Source organism: Agelaius phoeniceus, chromosome 3 (assembly GCF_051311805.1).
Source record: "Agelaius phoeniceus isolate bAgePho1 chromosome 3, bAgePho1.hap1, whole genome shotgun sequence".
Taxonomy (NCBI): Eukaryota; Metazoa; Chordata; class Aves; order Passeriformes; family Icteridae; genus Agelaius; species Agelaius phoeniceus.
This window is the reverse complement of record NC_135267.1, coordinates 35,863,575-35,888,972: the sequence shown is the minus strand read 5'-3', so window position 1 is coordinate 35,888,972 and position 25,398 is coordinate 35,863,575. Positions and strand designations below refer to the sequence as shown.

The window sequence follows — 25,398 nt, the reverse complement described above, 5'->3', positions numbered from 1 at the left end:
ATTTATTTACTCTTGAATAAATCAGTCAGGCTTGCTCTGATACTTCTCAAACTGTGTGTTTAATGTGCATGTTAACTTCACAGGAAAAGTTATTGAGATTCCTGTTAGAAAAACAGTAGCTCTAGAAGATCATAAACTTTTCAGTGTGAAGAAGATAGTTTTTCTTGAGAACACTACTATCTGCCAAAGTTGGTGGAAGTGCTTTTTAGAATTAGGGGTTTTGGCTGTTGTACTAATGAAAATTCATACCAGATAAAATAAGAATTATGTATGTTGTGTATTATCTATGTTTAATGCTTGTTCCGCTGATTACTTCTGTTAAGGTTTGGGGTTTTTTTTCCTCCATGCAAGTAGAGCAACAGACTGTTCAAAGCTTCTAGTTTACCTGAAAGCAAGAAAATTTATGCTGTGTGTTTGAAAATTTAATTTACATCTATTGCTTAAAGACTTCTATTTTAGCCTCATGGTACTTTTATGTCATCTTGTGTTTCTGTATTTTTTCTAGTCCTCTATAAATATTTGAAAATAGATCAGAATGCAGTTTTGAAAATATTTGTCAATATTATGGTTTGGCATCATAAAGATATTTTGATGTTTTTACTGTCATCTGAGGTACTATTAGTGATGTGACAGTTTTTATCTTTAAAAGAAATTAAGTTTTAGAATAGGAAGTGGGGCAAAGAAGAGGTTGATAAATAGGAAAATAGTTAAATTCCATGTAGATTTAAAAAAAAATTTAAGTGTTTTACAATTTGTACCACTTAAAAAAACTTCTAAGTACAGAGATGCAGCAAGACTTTTGTTTAAGTTGCCAGAAAATATTTAAAGTTTTCTAAAGTATACAAAATACATGCTTTTTCTCTTTCAGATTTTTGTTTACAGACTACAATAGACTGTCCAGTGTAGGTGGAGAGACTTCACTGGCTGAGATGATTGCTACCCTCTCTGATGCGTGTGAAAGGGAATTTGGTTTCCTAGCAACAAGGCTATTTCGAGTTTTCAAGACAGAAGATACACAAGGTGGTTGTTGTTTTTTTTTTTTTACCTGAATGACATTTCCAATTATTCCATTTCAGTGCACTGTTACCAGGGCATCTGTTTTTTGCATTATAAGCTCTTTTTAGAAATTGTTGTAGCCATGCAGAAATTCATAGAGAAGGGGAAACTCTTTGTTTGGAATGCCTCGTTTTATTTGCTAATCTTGATTTTTTTAATATAATAAAGGAATATATCCTGTGAAGTACAGTTTTCAGAAATGTCAGTGGAAATATATATTTATATTACATCCTTATAGATGCAGCATATTTCCATAGAAATTAAGTCAATGTGTCTGAGTCAGATAAAGGGAAATGTATGTTTTGTGTATTGCTATGATAGGTTTGTTTAGTTTATTAGATTTTAATTTAGAGCTTTTATGAGTGACCACTACTTATTCTTGGAAATAGTAAATATGTAGAACATGTTGGTCCAATCCTATAAATTGCTGTGATTAGGGGGATGAAATGTACCACTTGATCCTACAAGCTTTTTCATTCTGCTTCATCTGTAGCTTTCTAGAAAAAGAAATTTGCAGAGTAGAGTATGATGTTGTGAAGAAGGAGTACTAGAGCTTAACTTGCAATTAATTGAGGATTTATTTGTACTTTAAGTTTAGTGTGTGTCAGTTATTTTTCATTTCTTTTTGTCCAGAAATTGAGGAATCTGTCACCTCTCACAAAGTGAAATGACTTCTGTTTTGCAGAGGCTAGAAAAGACACGCTATGTTTGCTATGCTCAGCTGTGTGCTGAACCAACTTACTCCTCATTGTTCTTTTTCAAATTCACTAAGTGTTCTTTATGAAAGAGATGTGTGGATTTTTTCACCCTTTTTTCCACGTTAGGTTCTGCAGTTCCTCTCTTTAATCTCAGTGAAACAGCTTTCATGATGCTCTAATTTCTCCTGAAGAGAGTGGCAGTGTAGTGTTGGCTTCTTGTGATTATTTGCAGTAATCATCTTTTCCCTTTCATTTGTAATCTTACATTCACTTGTATTCTTTGCCCTGTTGCCTTCCTGTGCTCTGTCTAAATATCTAATTGATTTTTAAAATTTATTTATTTGATGATTTTGCACATTCTCTCCTTTTTCAGGTTGTTTACAGGTCCAGGGTCATAGGTTTATTGCCTCTAGTTGTTCACAGAAATTCCATAGAGGCTTATTTTTGGCCTTCTGTATCTTAATTTTTGCTATGTCTGTAAACTTGAAGACGCACCTCTTTCAATTGTCATGACATTGTTCATGATATTCAAGTGTTTCTCTAATCCAGTTCTGTCTCTTTCTAGTAAGAGGATGCTTGCATTTTTACTTAAGCCTAGAACTGAATCTAATTATATCTGAGCTGTTCCCCTTCATTTCTTGCCTCTCACTTCTGTCATAATGCATTTCTGTTGCTTTTGTCCTGCAGCACAATCCTATAAGTCATTTATGTCAGCAATGTGAAAAACCTTTGCAGCTCGTGCCTTTGTATAGAGAATAATATGGGCCACATATAAACCTTGAGTATTCTTTCTACTTAGAATATTAAAAGTTTGATTTTCCCCCTGTAGTTCAAATACTGATGTTTAGCTCTCATAATTGTGCTTCAGATCATTGCTGTTCTGTTCTTTGTTATCAACAAATGTGTCCAGAAGATAGCAATCTTCTAGATGTACCACTGGATCTGTACAGGTCCTAAAGGCAGAGACTGCTGCTTTGGAAAACTGCTGTTTCTTTGGTCACTGATTTAGCTGTGCTAAGCTCCAGCTGCAGTATTTGCTTCTTTCTTATCAGTCCAGTTGAAGTCAGGAGCTCTGTACTCTCCTCTGGGGCCCTTGTGAGCTGTCCAAAGTAGATTTACTGCAGTTTTGCTGTTTGTGTGTGTTTTAGCATGCAAGAAAGGATGGCCTCAGGCTGCAGCTTGCAATTTTGGTTTAATTCTTCAATGGTACCATTACTATTAGATTATGTAAGTACCAGGTTCCAGTTTAAAACTGAGTAGTTCCTGTACTGTTGTCCTACAATTTATTTACATAAATACACTTTGCAAAGAGATGCCACAAAAGGGGTGATAGCACTGATACAAAATTGTCATTTCTATCCAGTGTGGATTTCTTAAAATGATGGAAATAAACTAAAGATTAAAGGAATATCTCTGCTTCATAATTTCCAAGAGTTTTGGCAAATAATAGATTTTTTTCCTTCACTGGCTTGTGACTAGGTGGTAACACTGCAGTAAGCTTTTGTGCCAGTTAGTGTTTTATGAGAAGTGTGCAAGTTAATAGATTTTTCACTCACCTATCGTTGTTCATTAATTCTAACAGCAATACCTGTTTCCTAGGTAAAAAGAAATGGAAGAAAACTTGCTGCCTCCCATCCTTTGTGATTTTCCTATTCATCTTGTCTTGCGTTGTTTCTGCGATCGCCCTGTTGGCGATTTTTAATGTGGAGTCAGCCAACATGACAGTGAACGTTATTCTCATAACAGTGACCTGTATTGTTGGCTTGGCCTTTTTCTTGAATTGCCGCACATGGTGGCAGGTGATGGACTCGGTTTTGAATTCTCAGAGAAAACGTCTGCACAGTGCTGCCTCCAAGCTTCACAAGCTGAAAAGCGAGGGCTTCATGAAGGTGAGTGTTTGTATGAATTGGCCCTTAAAAGAAATGAAACAAACCCCCAGACATGGAGCATTATTAATTAGGGGCACCATTAATTTAATCAGGCTAAGTCTCACAACAGGAGAATGAGACTTGGTGAGTTTTTACTGAATGGAACACTTCTGTGCCAGTGGTAATTGTGCTTAGTATATGACATCTATCTGCTTAATCATGAATGTTAAATTTGGGGTTTCAGTTTTCTGATTTTATTTTTGCTGGGAAGAAAGTACTTGGAAAACAATTCTCAATTTCCATTATTTTGTAAAAGCTTACTTTAGATCACAAGATGAGAAAGAATAACTTTGAGAATCTTTTAAAGGTGTAAAAACAAGCCTAACTTTGTCTGTCTGCAAGACCTCTTTGCTAAGAAAGGAATTGTAGCACTGAAAGAATGTTACAAAACACTCCACATATTTAATGAAAAATGGGAGGAAATACTATTGTTTTGCTGATTTATATCTATAAACTGATAAATATACTCTCAGGCTGTCATCAGATATGCTATATGCTCCTCTTTGAAAGTAAAATGTAGCATCGTGATTTTTAGCTTTGTAGATTACAGCCAATGTATAAAAATCTGTTGTACAAATATTTTTCATACAGTCATAGAATAGTTTGAGTTGAAAGGGACCTTTTGAAGGTCAGTCAGTGCAACCTGACCTTGAATATTTCCAAGGATGGGCATCCACAACTTCTCTGGGCAATCTGTACCAGTGCTTTACCACCTCATTTTAAACAAACTTCTTTCTTATATCTAGCCTAAATTGACTGTCCTTCAGTTTTTAAAACCAATCTCCCTTGTCCTCTTGCAAAAGGCCCTACCAAAAAGTTTGTTCTCATATTACCTACAGGCCTCTATAGGTACTGGAAAGCCACAATAAACATCTCCCCAGAATTTTATCTTCTTCAAGCTGAATAATCCAAATTCTCTCAGCCTTTCATCACAGCAGAGGTGCTCCATCCCTCTAATCATCTTTGTGGCCTTCTCTGGACTTGCTCCAATGCATTGGTGTCATTGCTGTATTGAGGAGTGCAGAGCTGGATGCAGCACTGCAGGTAGGGTCTCACTAGAGTGGAGCAGAGGAACAAAATCCCTCCCTCACCTGCTGCCCACACTGCTTTGGATGCATCCCAGGACACGTTTTGGCTTTCTGGGCTGCAAGGGCACATGGCTGGGGCATGTCCAGCCTCTCACCCCAGCATCCCCCAAGTCCTTCTTGGCGGAGCTTCTCTCAATCTATTTATTCCCCAGACTGGAATGATACCAAGGATTCAGTACACAGGTAAGTTTGGCCTTGCTCTTGGCCTTGTTGAACCTCATGAACCCCCTTCCTGAGCTTGTGTAGGTCCTTCTGGATGGCATCCTGTCCTTCAGATGTGTCAACTGCACCACTTATCTTGGTGTCATCTGCAAACTTACTGGCCATGCACTTGATCCCTTCATTCATGTCAATAATGCAGATATTAAATAACACTGGTCCCATTGTGGATCTCTGAGGGACAGGACTTGTCGCTGGTGTCCATTGGGATACTGAGCCATTGACACTTTGTTATTTTTTGCATCTCATGACAAGTCCAGCTCCGGCTGTGCCTTGGCCTTCCTCACTACATCCTCTCACAACCAGACCGTGTCCCTATACTCTTCCTAGCATACCTGTGCTTGCTTCCACTGCCTGTGCATTTATGTCTTGGTCGTTGGTTTGACCAGCAGGTCCCTACTCAGTGCAATCAGCTTTTATTCTTCCTTGCCAATTTTCTTCTTCTTCTAGGGATTACAGGCTTTTGTGTTCCATGGAAAGCATCCTTAAAACATCTGCCAGCTATGTTGTCCCTGTAGTCAGTTTTCCAGGGAGTCTGTTGACTATCTCTTTGAAGAGCTAAAAGTTTGTTTTCCTGAAATGCAGTGTGCTGACTTTACTCCTTACCTGACCCATATCCCTCAGGACTGCAAACTCCAGCAGTGTGTCATCACTGCAGCCCAGGATGCAGCTCCAAGCTTGACATCTCCATTTAGCTCACTTACATTAGTGACCACCAGGTCCAGTGCTGCTCCCCTTCTGGTAGGGCTTGTCTGTTATTACCTAGCTGAATTCCAACAATCTCCTGGATTGCTGGCAGCTCATGGGCCTACATTTCCAGATGCTGGCGTCATCTAAGTTCCCCAGGAGGATGCAAGCCCATGAGCATGATGCCTCCTGTAGCATCCTTCATGTAGGACACAAAGCCTTTGCCAATAGGTTCCCCTTGATCAGGCCTGTTACAGACACAAACCCCAAGGTGTCATTTATTGGTCTGGTCCTCGCAAATTTTTTTGCACTGACTCCACCAGTTTGTGGCTGCTTCTCAGAGGCATCTTTTTGTGATCTCTCCATCTCTTGATGTAGAGGGCAACCTCTCCTCCCCTCCTTCCTCTCCTGTCCCATTTGAACAGCCTGCAGCCATCAATAGATGCACTCCAGTCATGGGATTCATCCACGAAGTTTCTGGAATGGTAGCTAGGTCAAAGCTTTCTGGCAGCACAGTGGCTTCCAGCTCCTCCTGTTGGTTGCCCAGTCTGTGTGCACTGAGGTAGGGGCACCTCAGCTGGGCTGTCAGCTGTGTCACCTTCACCTTTAATTCCTTTGAAGTATTTTAGTGGTGTTTCCCTGTTGGCTTCTGTAACCTCAGTAGTTCCTGCCTCATCTCCATAAGACTTCTAAGTATGCTCCAGTGTGGCCAGCACATCTCAGATGAGGGCCCTCACTAGCCCTGCATCCCTCTAACCTTGGTGTGTCATACCACAGTTTGTGGTGGGCAAGCCTGATTTATCCCACTTCTCTTGTTTAAAGCTTTGTTAGTTAATCCTGCTGGCTCCTGATCAAAGGCTCTCTTTGCCCTTTGAGAAAGGTGAATCCCCATCTGATGCCAGCATGCCTAGTGCCATGCTTTTACAGTACAGAGGACCTGATTGTGTCTTGGTACTGTGTTTCTTGACAGTTGTTTGTTGAGTGGTATTTATCTGACATAACTTCAGCCTTTAGGAGTTAGGTTCACCCTTTCCTATCAAAGGAGAGAAGTAGTTATTTCAGGAGAGTTATTAATCTCATGTTTTATGTCATCTTATTGTGCACATTCTAATGAATCTACTGGTTAAGAGATCAGATTTTAATTCTACCTGTTAGCTGCTGAAGTTAGGAAAGGCAAATTCCACCTTTGTTTCTATGTTATGTTTGGTTATTACATGTGTAACAATGTTGAAAAGCCTAACAAATCTTCAGACTGCCTGTCTTGAAGAGCATTGACTGAGTATTAGAGTAAGAGCATAATGTGCTTGGTTGGAAGGCAGATAGAAAACTTTGCTGTACATTTTATGCAGAGCAATGTTTGAGGACTAGCTGAAGCCACAAATGCTCTTTTATTTACTTCTGTTTTACTGTGCATAAATATTATTTTCTTAAATAACCTTGTAATGGCTTTTAAATAAGGATAGTTTGTTATATCAAAGCGGAATATATGTTTCTGCTGTACATTTTTGTTCAAATAGGAAATTAATATGTTGGAAGTGACATTTTAGGACTTTTCACTTTGAGTATTTGTAAATTTATTCTTGTAATCTTACTGAAGTATTTTCAGGACAAATAGCAATCTGCAAAAGGAAATATATGTATTTTTATCAGTTTTAAGTATTATAGACATGTCTTTTCCTTCTTTTTTTTTTTTTTCATTTTTGTAGGTTTTGAAATGTGAAGTGGAACTGATGGCCAAAATGGCAAAAACCATTGACAGCTTCACTCAGAATCAGACAAGGCTTGTTGTAATTATTGATGGACTGGATGCTTGCGAACAGGACAAGGTTTTACAGATGCTTGATACTGTGAGTTGGATCATTTTATAAAGATAACCTCTGGATTAAATGCATGATCTCTTCCACAAATGAGCTCAGATAAATACAGTTATTGTATGTTTTCTGTAGAAAGAAAGCTGTGTGGTAATTAATATTTGTGTACATTGGCATACTATAATGCTAAGAGTGATGGGCTTTATTTATTAAATTGCATGTTAGTACTTTTGAGAAGGTTTGAAACAATCAAACATAAACTATGGAAAATAATTATTCTGTTGAAACAAGCTTAAAATGTTTGGAGGGTTTTTCATATTTTTACCATTGAAGTACTTTAGATGAAGAATACTTAAATGCTAAATATTTGTGGGGAACTGGAGCATTACTGCATGATACATCCTTGGTGATGACTTCCACTGTAAATTCTGCTGTTAAATTGCTGCGTGTGCTTATTTCTAGCTGTGGATAAGTTCCTAATGTTAGATATTACATATAGAAGAAGCTGACATGTCCGTTCATCTCTTGGCCTCTCAGGTTTATTCCTTGAACAGAATGAATATAAAGTGTTGAGCCAAATGTTCAAGTGATCTGCAGCTACAGTTAGTTGTTACTAACAAGGTTTACTGTCTACTTTTTTCCAGGTGCGAGTCTTGTTTTCGAAAGGCCCGTTCATTGCGATTTTTGCAAGTGACCCACACATTATTATAAAGGCAATTAACCAGAATCTCAACAGTGTTCTACGGGATTCAAACATCAATGGCCATGATTACATGCGAAATATTGTCCATTTGCCCGTTTTTCTGAACAGCCGAGGGCTTAGTAATGCAAAAAAACTGATGGTAGCTTCAACAACCAATGGGGATATTCCTTATTCAGATAATGTAGGTAAGGTTCTGCAGGACGGTGATATGAGCATTACAAAAACAATGATCCAAAATCTGTGTTCTGGAAAAAATTGTTTAAATAATTGACAGATCCTTAGTGTTATTTTTATAGGTCAGTCGAATGTATATGACTGGAGAAGATGCCTACCTTTGTTTTCCTTTCCATAGGATTGCATGAAGAGGTTGACAGGAGAGTTTCTCAGAACAGTCTTGGAGACATGGCCAAGCTTGGTAGCAAAACTGCTCTCAACAGGCGGGTGAGAAGGATTTTTAGTCTAAATAGATACTGGTAAAACCTTTTTTTCTTTTCTGTTTATTTTTTTTTCTTTGACATTTTCAATAATATCAACTTGGAAGACTTATCAAACCATTCTTATTAAATTTTTATAAATGATCCATATAAGAAAAGTCCATTCTTACATGAGTAGATGGATGCTCTGTCAAAGAGGAAAAAGTTTGCTTGCTCTCCAAAGTATTCCTTTCCACAAAAAATAAATACAGCTCTCTGTGAATGCTGAGGTGATACAGCAGATCTGGTAGGAGCTATGGTCTGTGTGTGAATTTTGGATTTTTTTGTATAAGCCTGACATCAGTTGTTGCAGGATGTTGCAACAAGAGACAGTAACTGAGTTAATCAAAGCAATATTAAGTACGAGACTTGTACTGCAATGTCTACCACATTCTTTTCCTGCTTTCTATTCTTTCAAATTTACATAAAATCACAAACTGGTTGAATAAAAGGTATCTAGAAAGTTGTGAAAAGCAACACAGCCTCTGAGGCTACTGAGGTTTTGGAGCTGCTGTTGGTAGAGACTTTGGGAGTGTTGTAGTGGAGGAGCCTGATGGTCACTTGAATTTTTACTTGTAGTTAGTAAATGGATCATATTAATTCACTAGAAAGACAGACAGAAGTGATGATGGAAATGCTGAAAGTAGTAATCTTTCTAGAAAATATTGTGCTATGCCACTCTATTTTGCCCTCTCAGAATTCATGTAGAAGTAAAATGTGTAACTCTTACCACTTCTTGGCTTCTATGGAAATAATGTTCAGCTTTTACATAGGTAAATCAGAATTAAATTCTTGTGTGCTTGATATTACCTGTCAGCCTCACAGACTTACTCACAAAGGCTCTAACTTGATTATCAAGTAAAACTGAAGTATTTGAAATACATAAAAGCTTTTGATACTAATCAGTGTTCCTTGGGTTTTTGTTTCATTATCAGGATACTTACCGAAGGCGCCAGATGCAGAGGACCATTACCCGCCAAATGTCATTTGATTTGACCAAGCTGTTGGTTACAGAGGATTGGTTCAGTGATATCAGCCCTCAGACCATGAGGAGGTTGCTAAATATTGTTTCAGTGACTGGTAAGCATGACATGCTGGTGTGCAGTAAACAGGATTGTGTTTTGGCTCCTTCTAGTTACACTCAGACTTGTAAGTATGTAAACTAAATTGAACAAGTCAGTCCATGAGTTGCTTTTGAAAGTCCTTCTGAAGCAAACTCTTCCAGAATGTAAGAAAACATTATTGACCATTCTACATGGAATTTGAAAGATACATAATATTTGTTGTTTCATTGACTTCAGTTGGGAGACAAATGATGCTAGTCTGCATTTTTAGGAAATTTTACATTTTTTTATTTTGAAATGGTATAAGAAAATTACATTTTTCCATTTCATAATACTGTGGTGTGAGCAAAGATTATAGTGCTGACATGTGAAAATGTAAGGTGTGAGTGGAAAACCAAGTATATATCCTGTTTATTTTTGCTATGAGTATTTGCAGTTCTTTTTCCCTAAATGATTGTGAGACTGATGAAAGCATTTTGTCACCTGTTTTTCTTCAATAAAACACAGTCAAGATATTGGTATCTCTGAACTTTAAAAACTGGAAATAACTGGGAAAGGGCTTACAGAGGTTTAATAAAAACATGTTTCGTGTAGTAAGTGAATGGGGAGTGATTATTTAGTGTCTTTTCTATTACGGACACTAGAAGGCACTGGGTAGCCCTACAGCTATCCAGAGCAAAGAAAGTGAGTTACTTTTTACACTGTATAGTTAAGAGAATAAATCTGCAACAGACGTCTAATTCTGGGCTAATGTTTTAAATAAGTGTCCTCTCTCTTAGCTTGTTACTGCAATTTGTTGCATGTAACCTGTCTTGTTTTGGCAAATTACAGTGCAGTTGTGAAAGTATAACAAAATCACAAAAGTTAGTTGTAAAATTAAACTTAAAAAAATAGACCTTACAAGAACACTTTAGTGTAGTATAATCTGTGGTTAGACATGGTGATTTCATAAACACCTTTATGAACAGAGTCTTCAGGCTGTAGGTTACATGTAATTGCAGATACTAGTAATGGACTTACAGAAAATTTGCTGAAACTTCAAGTGCCTAAATTGTAGCATTGACTTTTTCTGGTTTTTAAAATAAAGTTATTTGTAATTTATACCTTACCTTACTAACCTAAAACCTTTTTTTTATAGCTATTGAAGTTGGCAGTTGTATGCTTAACTTGTTTTGACCACATTTCATATGGCAGTGCATAGAAAATCTGTCAAAGTATTAGCATAAAATTCTGTGTTTAGATGGAGAAATTAATGCTGTGTGAAATTCTTTATTGAATTTGGTTGAAGTAAGTTAAGATTCACCCGCAGCAGGATGATAGTAATTAGTGTTTAAACTGGGGCTGAAGTTGACAGTTTTGGAGAGTCTCATATTTTGACCAGTATTTGCAAGGATTTTTATTAGACTGTAAAGTTATATTTTTAGATGCACCTTGCAATGATTTTGAATTTACTGAGCTAAAAATGTAATAGCAGGAAGTTCACACATCAGATAATGATATAGTAACATAGATGTTACTTTGAGGGGAAAAAAAGATGTCTTTCAAATGGGAGAAAAAATCCTCTATGTTTTCTTTTATTCTTTCTTGTTCTTTTAGGTCGTTTATTGAGAGCCAATCAAATCACATTCAATTGGGACAGACTGGCAAGTTGGATCAATCTCACAGAGCAGTGGCCATACAGAACATCTTGGCTCATCCTGCATCTTGAAGAGACTGAAGGTGTTCCAGATCACCTGACTTTAAAAACCATCTATGAGAGGTAGTCATTATTCTGGTAATGGTGTGCAATTTCAGTGATTAAAATAGTGATCGTTATTAATGATCACTAGAATAACATGGCTTTCAAACATTTATCAGGTTGTAATCTAAAATTCCCACCATCTCACCCTCTTTTGCTGACTTTTGAAAACTTCTAAGTGAGTTTCATTGCTATTTGATGCATGTATGAATGAATGAGTGCTTTGTATTTAAACTAAAGAGAACTGTACAGGTATTCTTTCACAGGCAGCTAACTGTACTTTTGTCTCTTGATATCCTTTTCATCTTTACCTTGGCCAAGCTACAAGTTGGGTATTTTTTCCACTTCTTTGTTAATCTGAAGTAAGCTCAGCAGAAACTGGCCTTACTGATAAAAATCTCTGAAGGTTTTGTGCTTAGCAGGTGTGCTATGGCAATGCCATGTGCTGCAGTTAGGGATGTGAAAAAAGAGGCATGATTTTCTCCATTTCTGCTACTAGCTGCTTTCCAACAGAGCTGTCTAGGTATTACTACTGAGAACAAATTGCCCAGTGTTGCCAGTGAACATCTCTCTCCAGATCCCTCTGCTTGTAAGGAAGGATTTGTGGGTTGTGACCTGATGACAGTGAGAGGAATGGAAGAGAGAGATGTCATTGAGAGTGGGGCCTATAGAAGAAAAGCAGAATCTGAGAATCAGAGTCGGGGGGAAGAAGGAAAGGTTTGACTTGGATAAAATATAATGGAGATCAGATGAAAAGAACAGCTAAGGTAAAGAGAGAAGATTGTGACTGATTGAGCAAGTTATCAGAAAATCTAGAGATTTTGCCGGGTCCAGGGCAATGAGTTTGGAGAGAAAATACAGAAGTGTGCTCTGCAGTGAAAGTCAAGGAGTAGGAGATGAACTGTGTGAGGGTCTGGAGTGGGCTGAGAATGGTTGAAGTGTTGAGAATGGAATTAGGATTGTTTGAGAAAGATTGAACGAGTTGTTTTAGAAAAGTTGAAGTGCAGTTAGGATCTGAACACAGAAATCTCAGAAGGTAGAGGGATAAGAGTAGATTGGGCATGATGAGGCTGAGGATTGAAGACAAATGAAGAGGGCAAGTAGTAGACTGAAGTAATTGACTGGCTTGAAGCTGGAAGATGGCTTTAGAAATACCAGACTTCACAGGTAAATTTAGTGCATGTTTAGAAAACACTCTCCTCTAGAGTATGGACCCAGTTTTTGAGTTTTGCATTTCCTCTGTGAGTATAATATACCTGTGAAATCAAAGCACAGGGAACCCATCTTTCCACTGTATATGTTCACACAACTAGTGTCACAAACGTTTATGTGATCAGCTAAGTAAAGTAATTCAGAATCATCAGGAATTCCCTTTCCTGTCATGCTTTTTATTCAAACTTCTCATTGTTCAGATTTCTGTATAGCATGTTTCACAATTTTATATTTTCAGTATTTACCCAACAAACTCATTACAGTTTTCTGACTGTTGGCACCCAGAGTAATAAATCACTTTGGGATGATTGAAGTCCAAAGATGTCTTCAAGACATAACAGTGTTTGTCCTCTGATAAACCAGAGGAGGTATTAGAGACCTGATTTATTCTCATAAATGGGTGCTAGTAATTTCAGTATTCATGGATGTTAAATCGTAGTAAACCAACATAAATAAAAGAAAAGGACATTCACAAGTGAATGTGAATAACTTGGGTTCTGGATTGTTTGTTGTTAGCACAAACACTTGAGTTGTTGATGCTTAGTGCCAGCTGGAGCATGTCATGGTTTATTAGTTAAGGTGTGGAGGAGATTCATGACTGCTGCTATGTTGTACCTCTTGCTATGCAGGTTGTTTGGAAGTGATACAGCCACTTGAGTAGACTGCTAGTTCATAACTGACAATTACAAGTGTATAGGTGATTTTTTAGTGTTTAAAACCAGAGTACATAATGGGAAGAAACAATGAAGAACCCTGTACAATATATTGGAAAAGGGAAGGTGATCATCATCTTTTAAGGAAAGATGTTTGTATTCTATCTGCAATACCAGAAAAATGAGGAAAAGGAAAGCAAGACCAATATTCAGGATTTTCTGTTTAGCAAAAAAAATACCAACAGGGTTATTTGGTACAAAAATGATAAAGCTAAAAGAATCAGCTTCTTTAGCTTGTTAATAATTAAAGAAAAAAGTTTTCTAACAATAATGTTGCTGCATGCTCAGAAAGAGAATTGATGTGTCTCAGCCCCTTCTGTTGAACCTGTGTAAGGAACTAAATATGTAACTCTCCTGAAGTATTGACAAAGCTGAGGTCTCATCTGTCAGGTGATTTGGGTGATCATCTTTACCATATGCTGAATGTGAAAAGGTCTGTGAACTCTTCTCTGGGATTATATAGAGCTCTAAAAATTCTGTTTTATCCAAAGTAATCTTTTCAGTGTCTTTTTATCTGCAGCTGTTCAAAGTAACGTGACTCAAATAACTGTTTCACTATCATTTCAAAGTTCATTCCTCTTCTAAAACTTCAGTTTCAGTTTTCTAAGTTTTATTAGTTTATAGAGCAGCTTTCCCATTTGGAGTCTCATAAATAGATACCAGATATTGATAATTATGTAGCTTGTTCCTGTACTGAGTTTGTTGTTCTCTGCTTTTTATCCTTAAGGGTTTTCTTTTAATATCTTGATATTTTAGATCAGAATCAAGAATATAGTTTTCCTAGTATTTAATAGTTTTTGTCAAACTACTTTTTATTGTGACACTGCAGCTTTAGGGTTGCTGCTTGGATATCTCGTCGCTGAAAGGAATCTTGTAGGTTCTGTGTTACATGTAAGAGTTTCACACTTGATCATGTTCTCTATAAAGAGAATCCTTTGATATTACAGTTGCTTTTCCAGATTTTAAAAGATCAAGTGTTAAAAAGTTTTTGAATCACAAGGATTCCCTTGCAGTGAGAGCTCTCCATTGCCTTCCCCTCTGCTGCAGACGGTGCAGAGCAGAGGGTGACCGCGCTGGACTGACCAGTTACAGCTCCCTTTAGCGGAGGAGTTACTGTGGATGGTCGCTGTGTGCGGTGGGGGTGCAGCGGTGGGGATGGGGCAGTTAACCCCGTCTTGCCCTACGGCTGTGTCCCCAGCGGTGTCCCCGAGGCGGGCTGTTCCCGCCTGTGCCCTCCGAGGCGGGCTGTCCCCAGCGGTGTCCCCCGAGGCGGGCTGTCCCCAGAGGTGTCCCCCGAGGCGGGCTGTCCCCAGCGGTGTCCCCGAGGCGGGCTGTCCCCGCCTGTGCTCCCCGAGGCGGGCTGTCCCCAGCGGTGTCCCCCGAGGCGGGCTGTCCCCAGCGGTGTCCCCCGAGGCGGGCTGTCCCCAGAGGTGTCCCCCGAGGCGGGCTGTTCCCAGCGGTGTCCCCGAGGCGGGCTGTCCCCGCCTGTGCCCCCCGAGGCGGGCTGTCCCCCGCTGCCCCCGGCAGCGCTGTGCCGCAGGGACTGTGCAGCGCGGCGCGGTGCCGGCAGGTGGCGCTCCCGGCTCGGCCCAGCCGCGGAGAGCGCTGGCGCCAGAGCCTCGGCTCGCTGTTTCCAGGAGAAAGCGATACTTTCATAACATACAAAAAATACAGGAAAGCGGGAAGAATCGGGTAGTCAAGCACTAAGAAGCAAAAGAATAAATATAGTCTTTAGTTAATTCTCCTCTATGCAGGCACAATGATATATGATTTCCATGATTACATGGTATTTTGCCTCCGTGAGATTCCCATCTTGTGATGTCCAGGATTTAATTTTGCAAAGTGTAGTAAAAGAGAAAGCCATTTTCTGTTACATTGCAGTGCTATCTTTTGGAGTTGAATGCAATAACTAAAGACAATGAAACGCCGTTCCACGACTATTAGAGTTTGTGTGATGCTGGACTAGTCACCTCTGTAGTACCTTTCACTTGGATAGTATTCATGCCTCTGTGGGGAGGGAGGTGGTGTACAGCTTATGGTTCTGTAGGCTGATATTGCTAAGTATTCAGCTATATCTGGAGCTACTGGGAGCTCTGCTTTCAGTTGGTGGAGTATTCTGGAAAAAAATGCATACCTCAATTTGGTAACTAAATAAGTATACTTGTTATTTCTGTGATTCAATTTGTCATTAAAAATAAAGCTAGCTAATATATTCTTATTATGAAGGCTTGTTGGGGAAAGTAAACTTGTGTTTTTCTATAGATACTGTGAAGAATATCAAAGACTAAATTGATGAGTATGAAACCAGGTCTGTCAGGAGAAGTGTATAGTTCCTGTTTCATACTGTGCAGAGATGAAAAACCTACTGAATATCATATTGGGAACTTTCTTCCACGGTCTATAACAAAAAACCCAACAAACAAACAGAAAAACCACCCTCACAAAAAACTCCACCAAAACCAAAAGAACACAGACTCCCCCCGCAAAACAACAACCAGAAACAACAACAATGACAACAACAACAACAAACCAACCAAAAAACCAAACCACACAACCAATTAGAAAACCACAAAAAATCCCAACCCCAGACAGAACCCACTCCCCCCCAACACTCTAAAGAAAATTAGGGTTCAGTTTGTGACACAGGCACATTTCTGTGAAGAACCTTTATGAGCTGGTGTCACTTAACATCTCTTATGGTAGCAAGTAGAGACTCTATGCTCTCAATCTTTTTAGAGGGGAACAAGCCCATGCTCTGTCACTGTGGCAAATTTTGAAAAGAAAATGCTGAATCTGCTTTGTTGGCTTTCAGTTTATATGCTCGAGAAAAATGTCTTTACTCTTTTTACTTCCTTAAACTGACCTGCTGTATCATCTCACTTCCATCCTCTCATTTCAGCCTCTCTCTATCTACTTGTCTGGTTGGTCTTGCTTTCCACCTGGTGTATTTATTAGTAGTAGTATTTACTCCTTCAGGTAACATGTTGCCTTTTCTCATCATCAGGATTTTCATGTAGTCTCTCTCCAGGTTAAGCTCTTAATTCTGATTTTCTTTCTCCTTCCCCTTTTGTGTTTAGGTTCTTTGGTGGTCAAGCTTACTGTTGTCATGACCCATATCTCCATCCTGGTCTAATTTAATTATCTTCACCATTTTATTTATAACTATGACATAGAGTTAATATTTCTCTACATTTATGTTGTGCTGCATTCTCTTCTATGTTACTGTAAAGAGTCAATTTTGTGTAATACCAAAGTGGTTTGCAGAAATTGCAAAAGGCAAATTTTTAAAGCTCTGAAGTGAAATAAAATATGTAGGCTTTCTGCAAATAAATTTCTAAGAGAATTAAGTTGTCAGATTAAAGCAAGTTTCTTTTGAATGTTTGGAACTGAGACTTCTCAGACTTGTAAATTAGCCAGCTATGGGAATGTGCTCTCTTGCAAAGGCAAGTAAAGCATCCATGACACCAGAATTAATGACAGTGTCAGATCTAAATAAATGATATCTTAGGAAAAGTCACTGTGGCTTTTGTAGAAAAAAGATACATTTCACAAAACTGAATTCTCAACTGAGTCAGTGAACGTAGGAAGAAGACAAGGAAGTATTTTGAAATTTAAGACATTTTAAGCAAGATCTTAATCTAGAACATCTAAACATATTAAAATCTAGGATAATAACAGGCATGATTGCCCCAGGAAAACAAAAGAAGGAAGCAAAAGATAGTAGTATGTGTGTCGTGAGAAACTTGCAGGTGAGGTTTCCAAAGATAATTCTTGTGCTATTTGACATACCAGTGAATGGTCTGACAGAGGGAGGTGATGCCATGTGGGCATATAACCAGGGTAACAGTTTCACAGAGGGTTGTAGAAGTAGCTGTGAGTAAGTTGCAGGTCAAAGTCATTGTGGATATAGATATCATACCCTGCTGGGGAAAGTAATCTTATCTATAATCCTGCTAACACAGTAGTGGGCAGTAAATCTGCAGTAAGGAAAGGAATTTATCAATTGTTGCTGATTTCTCTGAACAATGTTTTGTGCCCCACTTCAGTCAGAAAATGAAACAGTGTCTTTAGGAGTTCCCAACAAATCAATGGAAGGGCAGAATGTATTGTATTATACAAATCTGTGATTTTTCTAAGTTCTAAAGACTGATTTTCTAATAATCACATTTCAAAATAGTTGTACCAAAATAGAAATATTTAAGAGGCTGAGGAAAGCTGTAGTCTCACATCAAGCAGTGACGAGCCCCAGTTTTGCCAGACTTTCTCCTCTCTTTTCCAGCATTCCTCATTCGTAAGGCATTTGATTCATTTCTTTCTTTTCCTCAAAAGTCCTAATTTTTTCATTTCAGTTTGAGGCTTTGAGTCTTGGTTGTCTTTGTTTCTTGATATTTTCTACTTCTTAAGACTAAAGGTGTCAGGGATTGATATTACCACCATGTTGATCAAAAATCAGGCAATTAAAGCTGATTGTATGAGAAGAAATGTCTTCCCATCCCTTTCCTCATCAATTTGCCTCACTAAATAAGAGGCAAATAATAATCTGCTGAACACATTTTATCTCTTTGTATCCTTTTTATCATGGCAGAAATCAAAGTCTGCAGTACTTTGGCAATTGGAAAATGTTCCTAGAAATAACTGAAGTAATTGCATAACTCTCTTGCCTGTCCCTCTGGAGGCTTTTGTCCTTCCAGAGGCATTAGGGAGAGTTTCTGTATCTATGAGTGAACCTGTTCTCCACTAGATGTGGCAGATTTACCAGACTGCCACTTCTTGGAGCTGTTAGTTGTTGGACTGTAAGATTATACAATTGAAAGTGAAACTTCAGGCATGCATATATCCTGAGTTCAAGAATGTCTCATATGGCATTTCAGAAAATTATTGTAAATTTCTAGACACTTGAAAAACTATGGACTATGAATTTTTACCCCTGAAGGTCCTGTGCAATCAGTGGTTCTGCTGTGAAATAATTCTGTTGTGAATGCACAGAATTGCTAAAGCAAGGCCTACCTTACACCTAGAACCTATTCAGTCAGTAACTGAAGCCCTTAAAAAGCTAAGTAGAAGACAAAAAACATGTGGTTTGAGCATGTTTGAAGCAGGAGGATAAAATGAGGTTCAGCACAAAGTACAGCAGTAAAGGCTACTTTAAGATAAATGTGTCTAAATTAGTTGTACCAGGTGCTGGGACAGGATGTGTGACAGGTTGCAGGAACCTTCTAGTGCTGGTGAGCAAGATGTGTTGTCCAGCAGGCAAGGAAGGCCACTGTAGAAAAGTTCCAGTTGGCCTTTGGAAAGAAAATGGCAGGGAATGCACTGCAGTCTGCCAGAGCAATTTAATGATCTACCTGTTACAGAGGGCCCTTTGGAAAGAAAAAAGTCAGTATGAACTTGATGACAATCCATGAGAATTTCCTCATGGTCATGCTCGGATACCAGACATTCACCCAGGTAGATATGTGGTAAATATTGTTGTCTCTCTTATGGGATTAGGATCTAGGTTCTGTATCTTTCTGAATATAATTCTGGCCATTAACCTGCTGAAACTGTGAGAAGTGTGAGGCTGGTGTATCTGAGGAGATAGTCCTAAGAGAGACCATGAGATCAGTGCTTAAAGATGCTGGGGAGGGGAGGGGAGGGTGCTTGTCCCCCATGACTGAATATACAATTTATTTAATGCTACAGAATTCAGGTATTCACACAACCTTCTATTCAGGTGCTTCCTACTGGCTGCTTTTGATGTTATTCTGCTTTTTGGGCTTGATGTCACGAGGGACAGTCCTACCTGTCATTCTTTGCCTGAATTTTTACCAAACTCTGGGGGTTTAAGACAGGGGCTTTGAGCAAACTGGAATATTAAGACAGAACTTTCTGATTTTTTATGAAGATATTTGAAAATAGCTGATGGTCCCTAAATTTCTGTGACTATTTTTATATATTTATTAAAAATATTAGAACAGAAGAGCTTGGCTCAGGATAGAAGAAACTCATGAGCCATCTGTTCAGATTACGATCTCCACCCTTCCTTAATCTCCTTGAAAATACGCTTTTTGGGAAGCTGAGAGAAACTATGGAAATTAAGAACTCTTTGATTTTGAAAAAAGAGATTTCTCAGGACAAGAAAATGGTTATACTTTTTTCAGAGTTGTAGGTAACCATTATTTAAAACTTAGCAACGTGTAATTCATCCATCACTTGGGCTTAATTTAACCTCTGTGATAAAGTCTTTGTGCACATATGTGTGCATGCCTACCTATGATGGATGGCAAATTGGATGGCAATATGATGTGCCGAGGCAGAACACACCAAATTTAGAAGAATAGCATAACTGCTTTCTTTAATTCAGCATCTTTTTCTTTTTTTCTTTTTCTTGTTGGGAAAAGGAGGGAGGGGGTTGCAGGGATGAGGGGAACCAAAGGATCTAAGCGAAACATAGCTCATGTATTCATTTCATTTTAATGCTTTTGCAACTCTTACAGCATTCCAAGGGATGGATTATGGAATATATGCTTTGTCTAGTTTATCAATAATAGAAGGAATTGTTGTTTCTTAATTTTTTCAGTTCCAGTCCAGTTTCAGCACTGGTATATGATTTTCCTTGGGTTTTTTTCCAGTCTTTAGTGAAGTTACCCCTTCTTGAAATAAACCACAGAATGGTTTTTCTTTTATTTTTTTCCTTTTTTCCTGAAATTAAACTGGTTTAAGAAATGAATTGATTTATAAGTGAAACCGCAGTTCATTACTATAGATTTGGAGTTCTATAACATAGTTTCAGTGGTGCCATGTTTTCCTTATAGATTCAGATCTCTTGTGTAATACACCCATGGTAATCAAATTAAGAAATCACTTAGTCAGGTTAAAACATTTTTCTGTGTCATGTACGGTGGAATATTTCTCCTTGATTGTTTACTACTTCAATTTAAGAAAGTATATTTATAGCATACTAAAAATATCACCAAGATATAAATGATATGAAATTATTTTATTAAAGAATTTGATTTCATACAAAAATAGTATTCTGTAGCACTAGTAGTAAAATTTATTTTTCTCCATATAAAGGCTCATTTATTTTTATAGCAATTTGATGACACATCTGCTTGCTTTATTCAGCTGAAAAGAAAATGTTGGTTCTTGGTGTTTTGTAAAATTGCTTTGTTAAATTATTTTCAAAATCGTTCAACTTTTAACAAATGACATTTGATACTAACATTGGAAAGCAATTTCAGCTAATTAAGTAGATCCTTCTATAAACCATTGGAACATTAAGATGACAAACTGTTCATTCAGGATTATTTTAATTGGTACAATTATTGTAATTTTGTTGCAATTATGTGTTGAGCTAAAAGCTTTTGTTTAAATCATTTGAGGTTTTTTTGTTAATATACATAAGTAAGAAGAAAAGAAGTAAAATAAAAATGGAAGATAAGCATTATCTGTTTACTTTTTCATTACCGTGCTTTAGACAAATATCTATTGAATTATTCTTTTAGGAAAGTATGTTACATGCTTTCAGCAATTCTGTAGAAATTTTATATGTTAAAATTGAGCAAGATCATTGAAATGTAACTTTTCTGGAAGGTTATTATGTTAATTCCAGTTTTGACACTGTTTAAATACCTTTTAAGAAAAAGGGTGAAATGAACTTCTGAGGGATTTGTGAGTTGCTTAATGCCTATTGATGTATTAATTTAAGAAGTGTAGCTATTTAGTGATTATAGAAATTAAAAATGAAAACGCTGTGGAAGGTGCCACATTCATCACTCTGATGATAATGTTCTCTGCAATCATCTTTGCCCAGGCCAGGTTTAAATAAATCACTTCCTTTAAGTAGACAATTTAGTATTGTAGACCTCACAGTGAGGCATTACTTCTAAAATATTTAACCTGCTTTTTGTTTTTTGGTCTCCTTTTATTGCCTCGTACTTAAAATGCAGGGCACATAAAGTTATTATGTTTCTTACTGTGCTAATAGTGTGGTCTCAATGTTAAAAGGCAGTGTTCCAGTTGAGTAGTAGGTGGTTGATGCCCACCTTTTTTAAAATTCTTTTGCCTTTTGTAATTCAAATAGCACTGCAAAGCTGTGAATGAATCCGGGCATTTGTAACTGCTTTAACACTTTATTTTAATCATAAAGTGTGCCAGAGAGTTGTTTAAAGAACAGAACTTTTTAATATGGCTCAGTGACAGTGTGTGATACCGGGTGTGGGAGATTAGTTTAATAAATACCAATCTTTTAAGCATCAGAATAGGTTTTTTTCTTTCTGAAATGATCAAAAGCAGGAACACTTTAGGAGGAGAGGTGGAGAGGTGGTTTATCTGCTGGTACTTGAATTGAATAGAGTCAGTTTTGCAAATCAAGCTTTCCTGAATACCTATGGTAATAGGAGTTTTTAAATAGCTATTGCATCTGTTCAGTGAAGTCTCTTCTGCTTAATATGCGCTGAGGGGACTTGAATTTTTGTCTACATAGATATATCAAACTATAGCTTTCTCTTTTTTTGGTCTTTATAAAGATAAAGCATTTGTTCCCTTATGTTATGTTATTGAGTGTGTGATGACTTTTTATTCCTATTTTTATATGAATGGGCGTATAAGCGAATGTTCTTTTTCAGTGTCCAAGTGACCTGTTGCAGTTTTCAGTTTGAGAGAGTATTTGTAGCACAGTTGCTGATGTGCTGAAAATACTGCAAAGTTCCTGGAGTGATTTGTGTGAGAGCTTTTAACACTGTCACTGTATTGACCAGACGTGAGAAGAGTGGGATAAGTAACTTCAGTGCAAAGCATAGGATTTGATTATTAGGTATTAGAGATCAGACATCAAATTAGCAGACTGTTAAGCATAAAAATTTCATATTGCATTCCATAGCAGCCAAGATTTTGTAGTTTTGTGTTTCTCAGTATCAAACCTGTAGAAAAATTTTTCTCATTTTTAATGACAATTATTTCATTATTTTAAGCAACATTTTTGACTTGTACTATCTTGAGAGAAAAAAATTTAAAAGCCCATAATAGATAAAACATGACATGCCTTCATGCTCATGCCTTCTGTTGCTCTATTATTTAATAGCAATTAATGAAGTAATTTGCTTTTTATGGAGTGAGAAAGTTAAATTATTCTTGTCCATGCAGTTGCTTGCTCCTGTAAAACAAATGAAGAAAAAAGTTAGGTGTGCAAAGATCAATTTGAAGCATTTCTTTGTTTTTACCTTCAGGGAGAGAGGTTTGGAAAGAGCAGAGAGAACAGCCCTTTGGGGTATGAGGGCTTGTAGAGAAGTCAGCCTCCCATCAGTGTGGGAACAGCAGGGTTCTGCTCCATGAGCGAGGGTGGGCTGGGAACTGAGGAGGGCTGCGAGGCAGGCACAGCACTGTGAGCAAGGGGAGCAATTCCTCAGTAGCCAAACAGGAAAAGTGGAGCAGGTTCAGTGACAGTAACCAGGGACAGTAACCAGTCAGCAGCCCCGTGGTGTGTAGCCACAAGGCGCAGCTCAAGGCAGGAAGTTAAGCCAGTGCTCAAGGTTAAGAGCAAAGGTGCATAGATGTAGCTTGGAGGAGGACCAAGGGCAAAGGTCTGACCTTAAAAGCTGTTCTTAGCTCAGGCAGGAGAGCCCTGCAGTGAGGCTCCTCACAGCTCTTGTCAGCAGAGCCTGGTTACCCAGCTACATTGGGTCAGAGCCAGCCTGCCCCAAAAGCCCTGGCTGGGGGAAGAGGTGGGTAAATCCTGTTGGCATATTCCAGGGCCTGACACAACCAGTGGCACAGGCAATGTGGGCACCTCCAGTGCAGCCTCCAGTGTGGGTGAAGGTGGGTAATTTTGGCTGTTGCCATTTTGGCACCACCTAGCAGGGTAGTGAAGGAGATGGTCAATAGGTACAACAGCTTAGCACCTTCCTCTGAGCTGTGCTGGCAGCATTCAGTGCTGGATACACTGTCAGACATGGTTTGGTTATTTTCTAAGTCAGTCATGGAAGTACAAGGTGAACATAATTAGAACAAATTTGAATCTAATTTACAGAATGAAAGATAAGATGATGTACCTCTGTGTACTTGTACTAAATTGTCTATATTTGAGGAAGAAGCCAGGAATAATTCAACATTGTTGCAATGTAACTTACTCCCAAATGAAAGCAGTTTTTAATTTCAGCTGCTCATGGGAAAGCGATACGAAGAGTAGTGGAATTAATTTTTAAGGTTTGCTTCAATCAATGAAATGTTTTGTTTTAGCTTCATTCCTTCTAAATTCAAGTAGTTTCTCCTGGAAAACAGACGGTCTGTAACACTGACACTTTCTGATGTTTCTGATTTAAAAAATAATAATTTTGCCTCAGGAATCTAGCCCCAAAATGAAAAAAGTGTGTTCACAGTGCTTTATTTTTAGATCTGCATGCTTGTATTTTAGCAAAAGTAACTTCTAAAGTGCTTTAAAGGCTAACCTTTTATTTTTTTATCTGAGAAGTGCAGGCACGTATGGTTTTTGTGGCTCTTTGCCAAAAGATTATCATTTACATAAATATTTCTTTCAAAGGCGTAGTTTAAGACATTGAGCTCAGAAGGTTAGAATAGAGACCTCAATCTGCACACCAGCAGTGGGCTATTGGCTTCTGAACAGTAGCTTTGTTCATCGCATTCGGAACACTGTTCGCATTCAGACTTAAGTAGAGCTGGCATTAAAAATCAGCTAATTTGTTTCATGTGATTCATCAGCTGTGTGTTTTATTTAAATCTATGTCACATTCTCTTTTGGCTTTTTATTTTGTAGATTGAAGTGTTGAAGTAGGCCACTCTTTAACTCTTCAGTTCCTGACTTGAAAAGTGACTTAATTTTTACATTTCCAGTGTTGAACTCTTGTCTAAAATACAAACAGTAAATATATATAACAAATATATATAGCTAAAGTGTGCATTAAGGATCTTGGTTTTTTTTCACAATCTGATGTTTGATTCAAAACATACACATTTACAGTCAGTTTAGTTGTAGTTTTATGAAAGGCTAAATAGAATAACATAAGGTAGTAGCTAAATATTAGTGTAAAATATGCATTTCTCAGATTCAGTGGAATATACAAGTTTTACTTTGATACTGCCAGCGTTCTTCTTTTTTTTCTTTTGACCCTTCACTTCTTGAGGTTAGGAATACTTTTAGCTTCTACTAGATTTCTTTAAACTCTGCCAGAGAATGAACTGTACCCATTATTTGAAATTGTAACCTTTGAGTGTCAAGTTTGTCTTCTCACAGAAGCACCGCCTTTTATTCTCTTAGGGCTGGAGTCTCTGAAGTCTTACATACATTGAGCTTCCCTAAACTGGATAATCCAGCTGCCATCTGGACAATGTCTCATAACAATTTGTTCTGCAGAACCTTTGTTAGAATAGGCTACACTTGCTTTTATGCTTTATATTTGTTACATTTTTCCTGTGCTATAAAGTGACTTCTCACTGTGAATATAGTTATTGCAGACTGTTTATGACAGCATGGTATGGCAGTATCCTCTGTCTGTTAGGTACATGGTCCATTGTTTTCTGATAAAATTTATAAGAATTTGTTAATTCTTCTCTTAGTATATGGCTAGAATGTGGTAAAAGATCAGACTGAAAGATTACCACAGCTGAAATACATTTTTAATGCAATGGAGTTGCACTTACTTCAAGCATGTAGCATTGATTCTCAATTTTTTTATTTTTCTTAACATTAAATGCTATGTATTCTGTGTAAATCTGCCACTTTTTTTTTCTGGAATAATCCCATGGTACATAAAATTCTACTTTCTGTGGAGGATTTAAAAATAAAGATTAAAAAAGATTGTTGCTTTTAAAAAGCAGACAAATTGTGAAATAGGGTAAGATTGTTCAACTAATGGTAGACTTAGTTCATTAGCTCTCTTAAAATACAATTCAATTACTATACTACCAGTTGGGGGCTTCTTTTAAGTGGTTTTTTTTTTCTTTTCAAAGACACAATGTGATTGCGAATTTATTTAATGTAAGAGATTCCTAGTGTATTGGTGATTTATGTA

General features: G+C 37.7%; 1 protein-coding gene across 3 annotated transcripts in view; it reads left to right on the top strand.

The window, feature by feature from the left end:
- The window catches only part of KIDINS220 (kinase D interacting substrate 220), a 75,477-nt gene that overhangs the window by 26,484 nt on the left and 23,595 nt on the right, over nt 1-25,398 (top strand). For all 3 annotated transcript variants that reach the window (XM_077175054.1, XM_077175053.1, XM_054629520.2), the window contains exons 16-22: nt 869-1,020; nt 3,354-3,643; nt 7,383-7,523; nt 8,132-8,375; nt 8,543-8,631; nt 9,599-9,743; nt 11,324-11,486. In XM_077175054.1, coding sequence (XP_077031169.1) covers nt 869-1,020; nt 3,354-3,643; nt 7,383-7,523; nt 8,132-8,375; nt 8,543-8,631; nt 9,599-9,743; nt 11,324-11,486 — 1,224 coding nt within the window. The remainder of the gene's footprint in view (nt 1-868; nt 1,021-3,353; nt 3,644-7,382; nt 7,524-8,131; nt 8,376-8,542; nt 8,632-9,598; nt 9,744-11,323; nt 11,487-25,398) is intronic.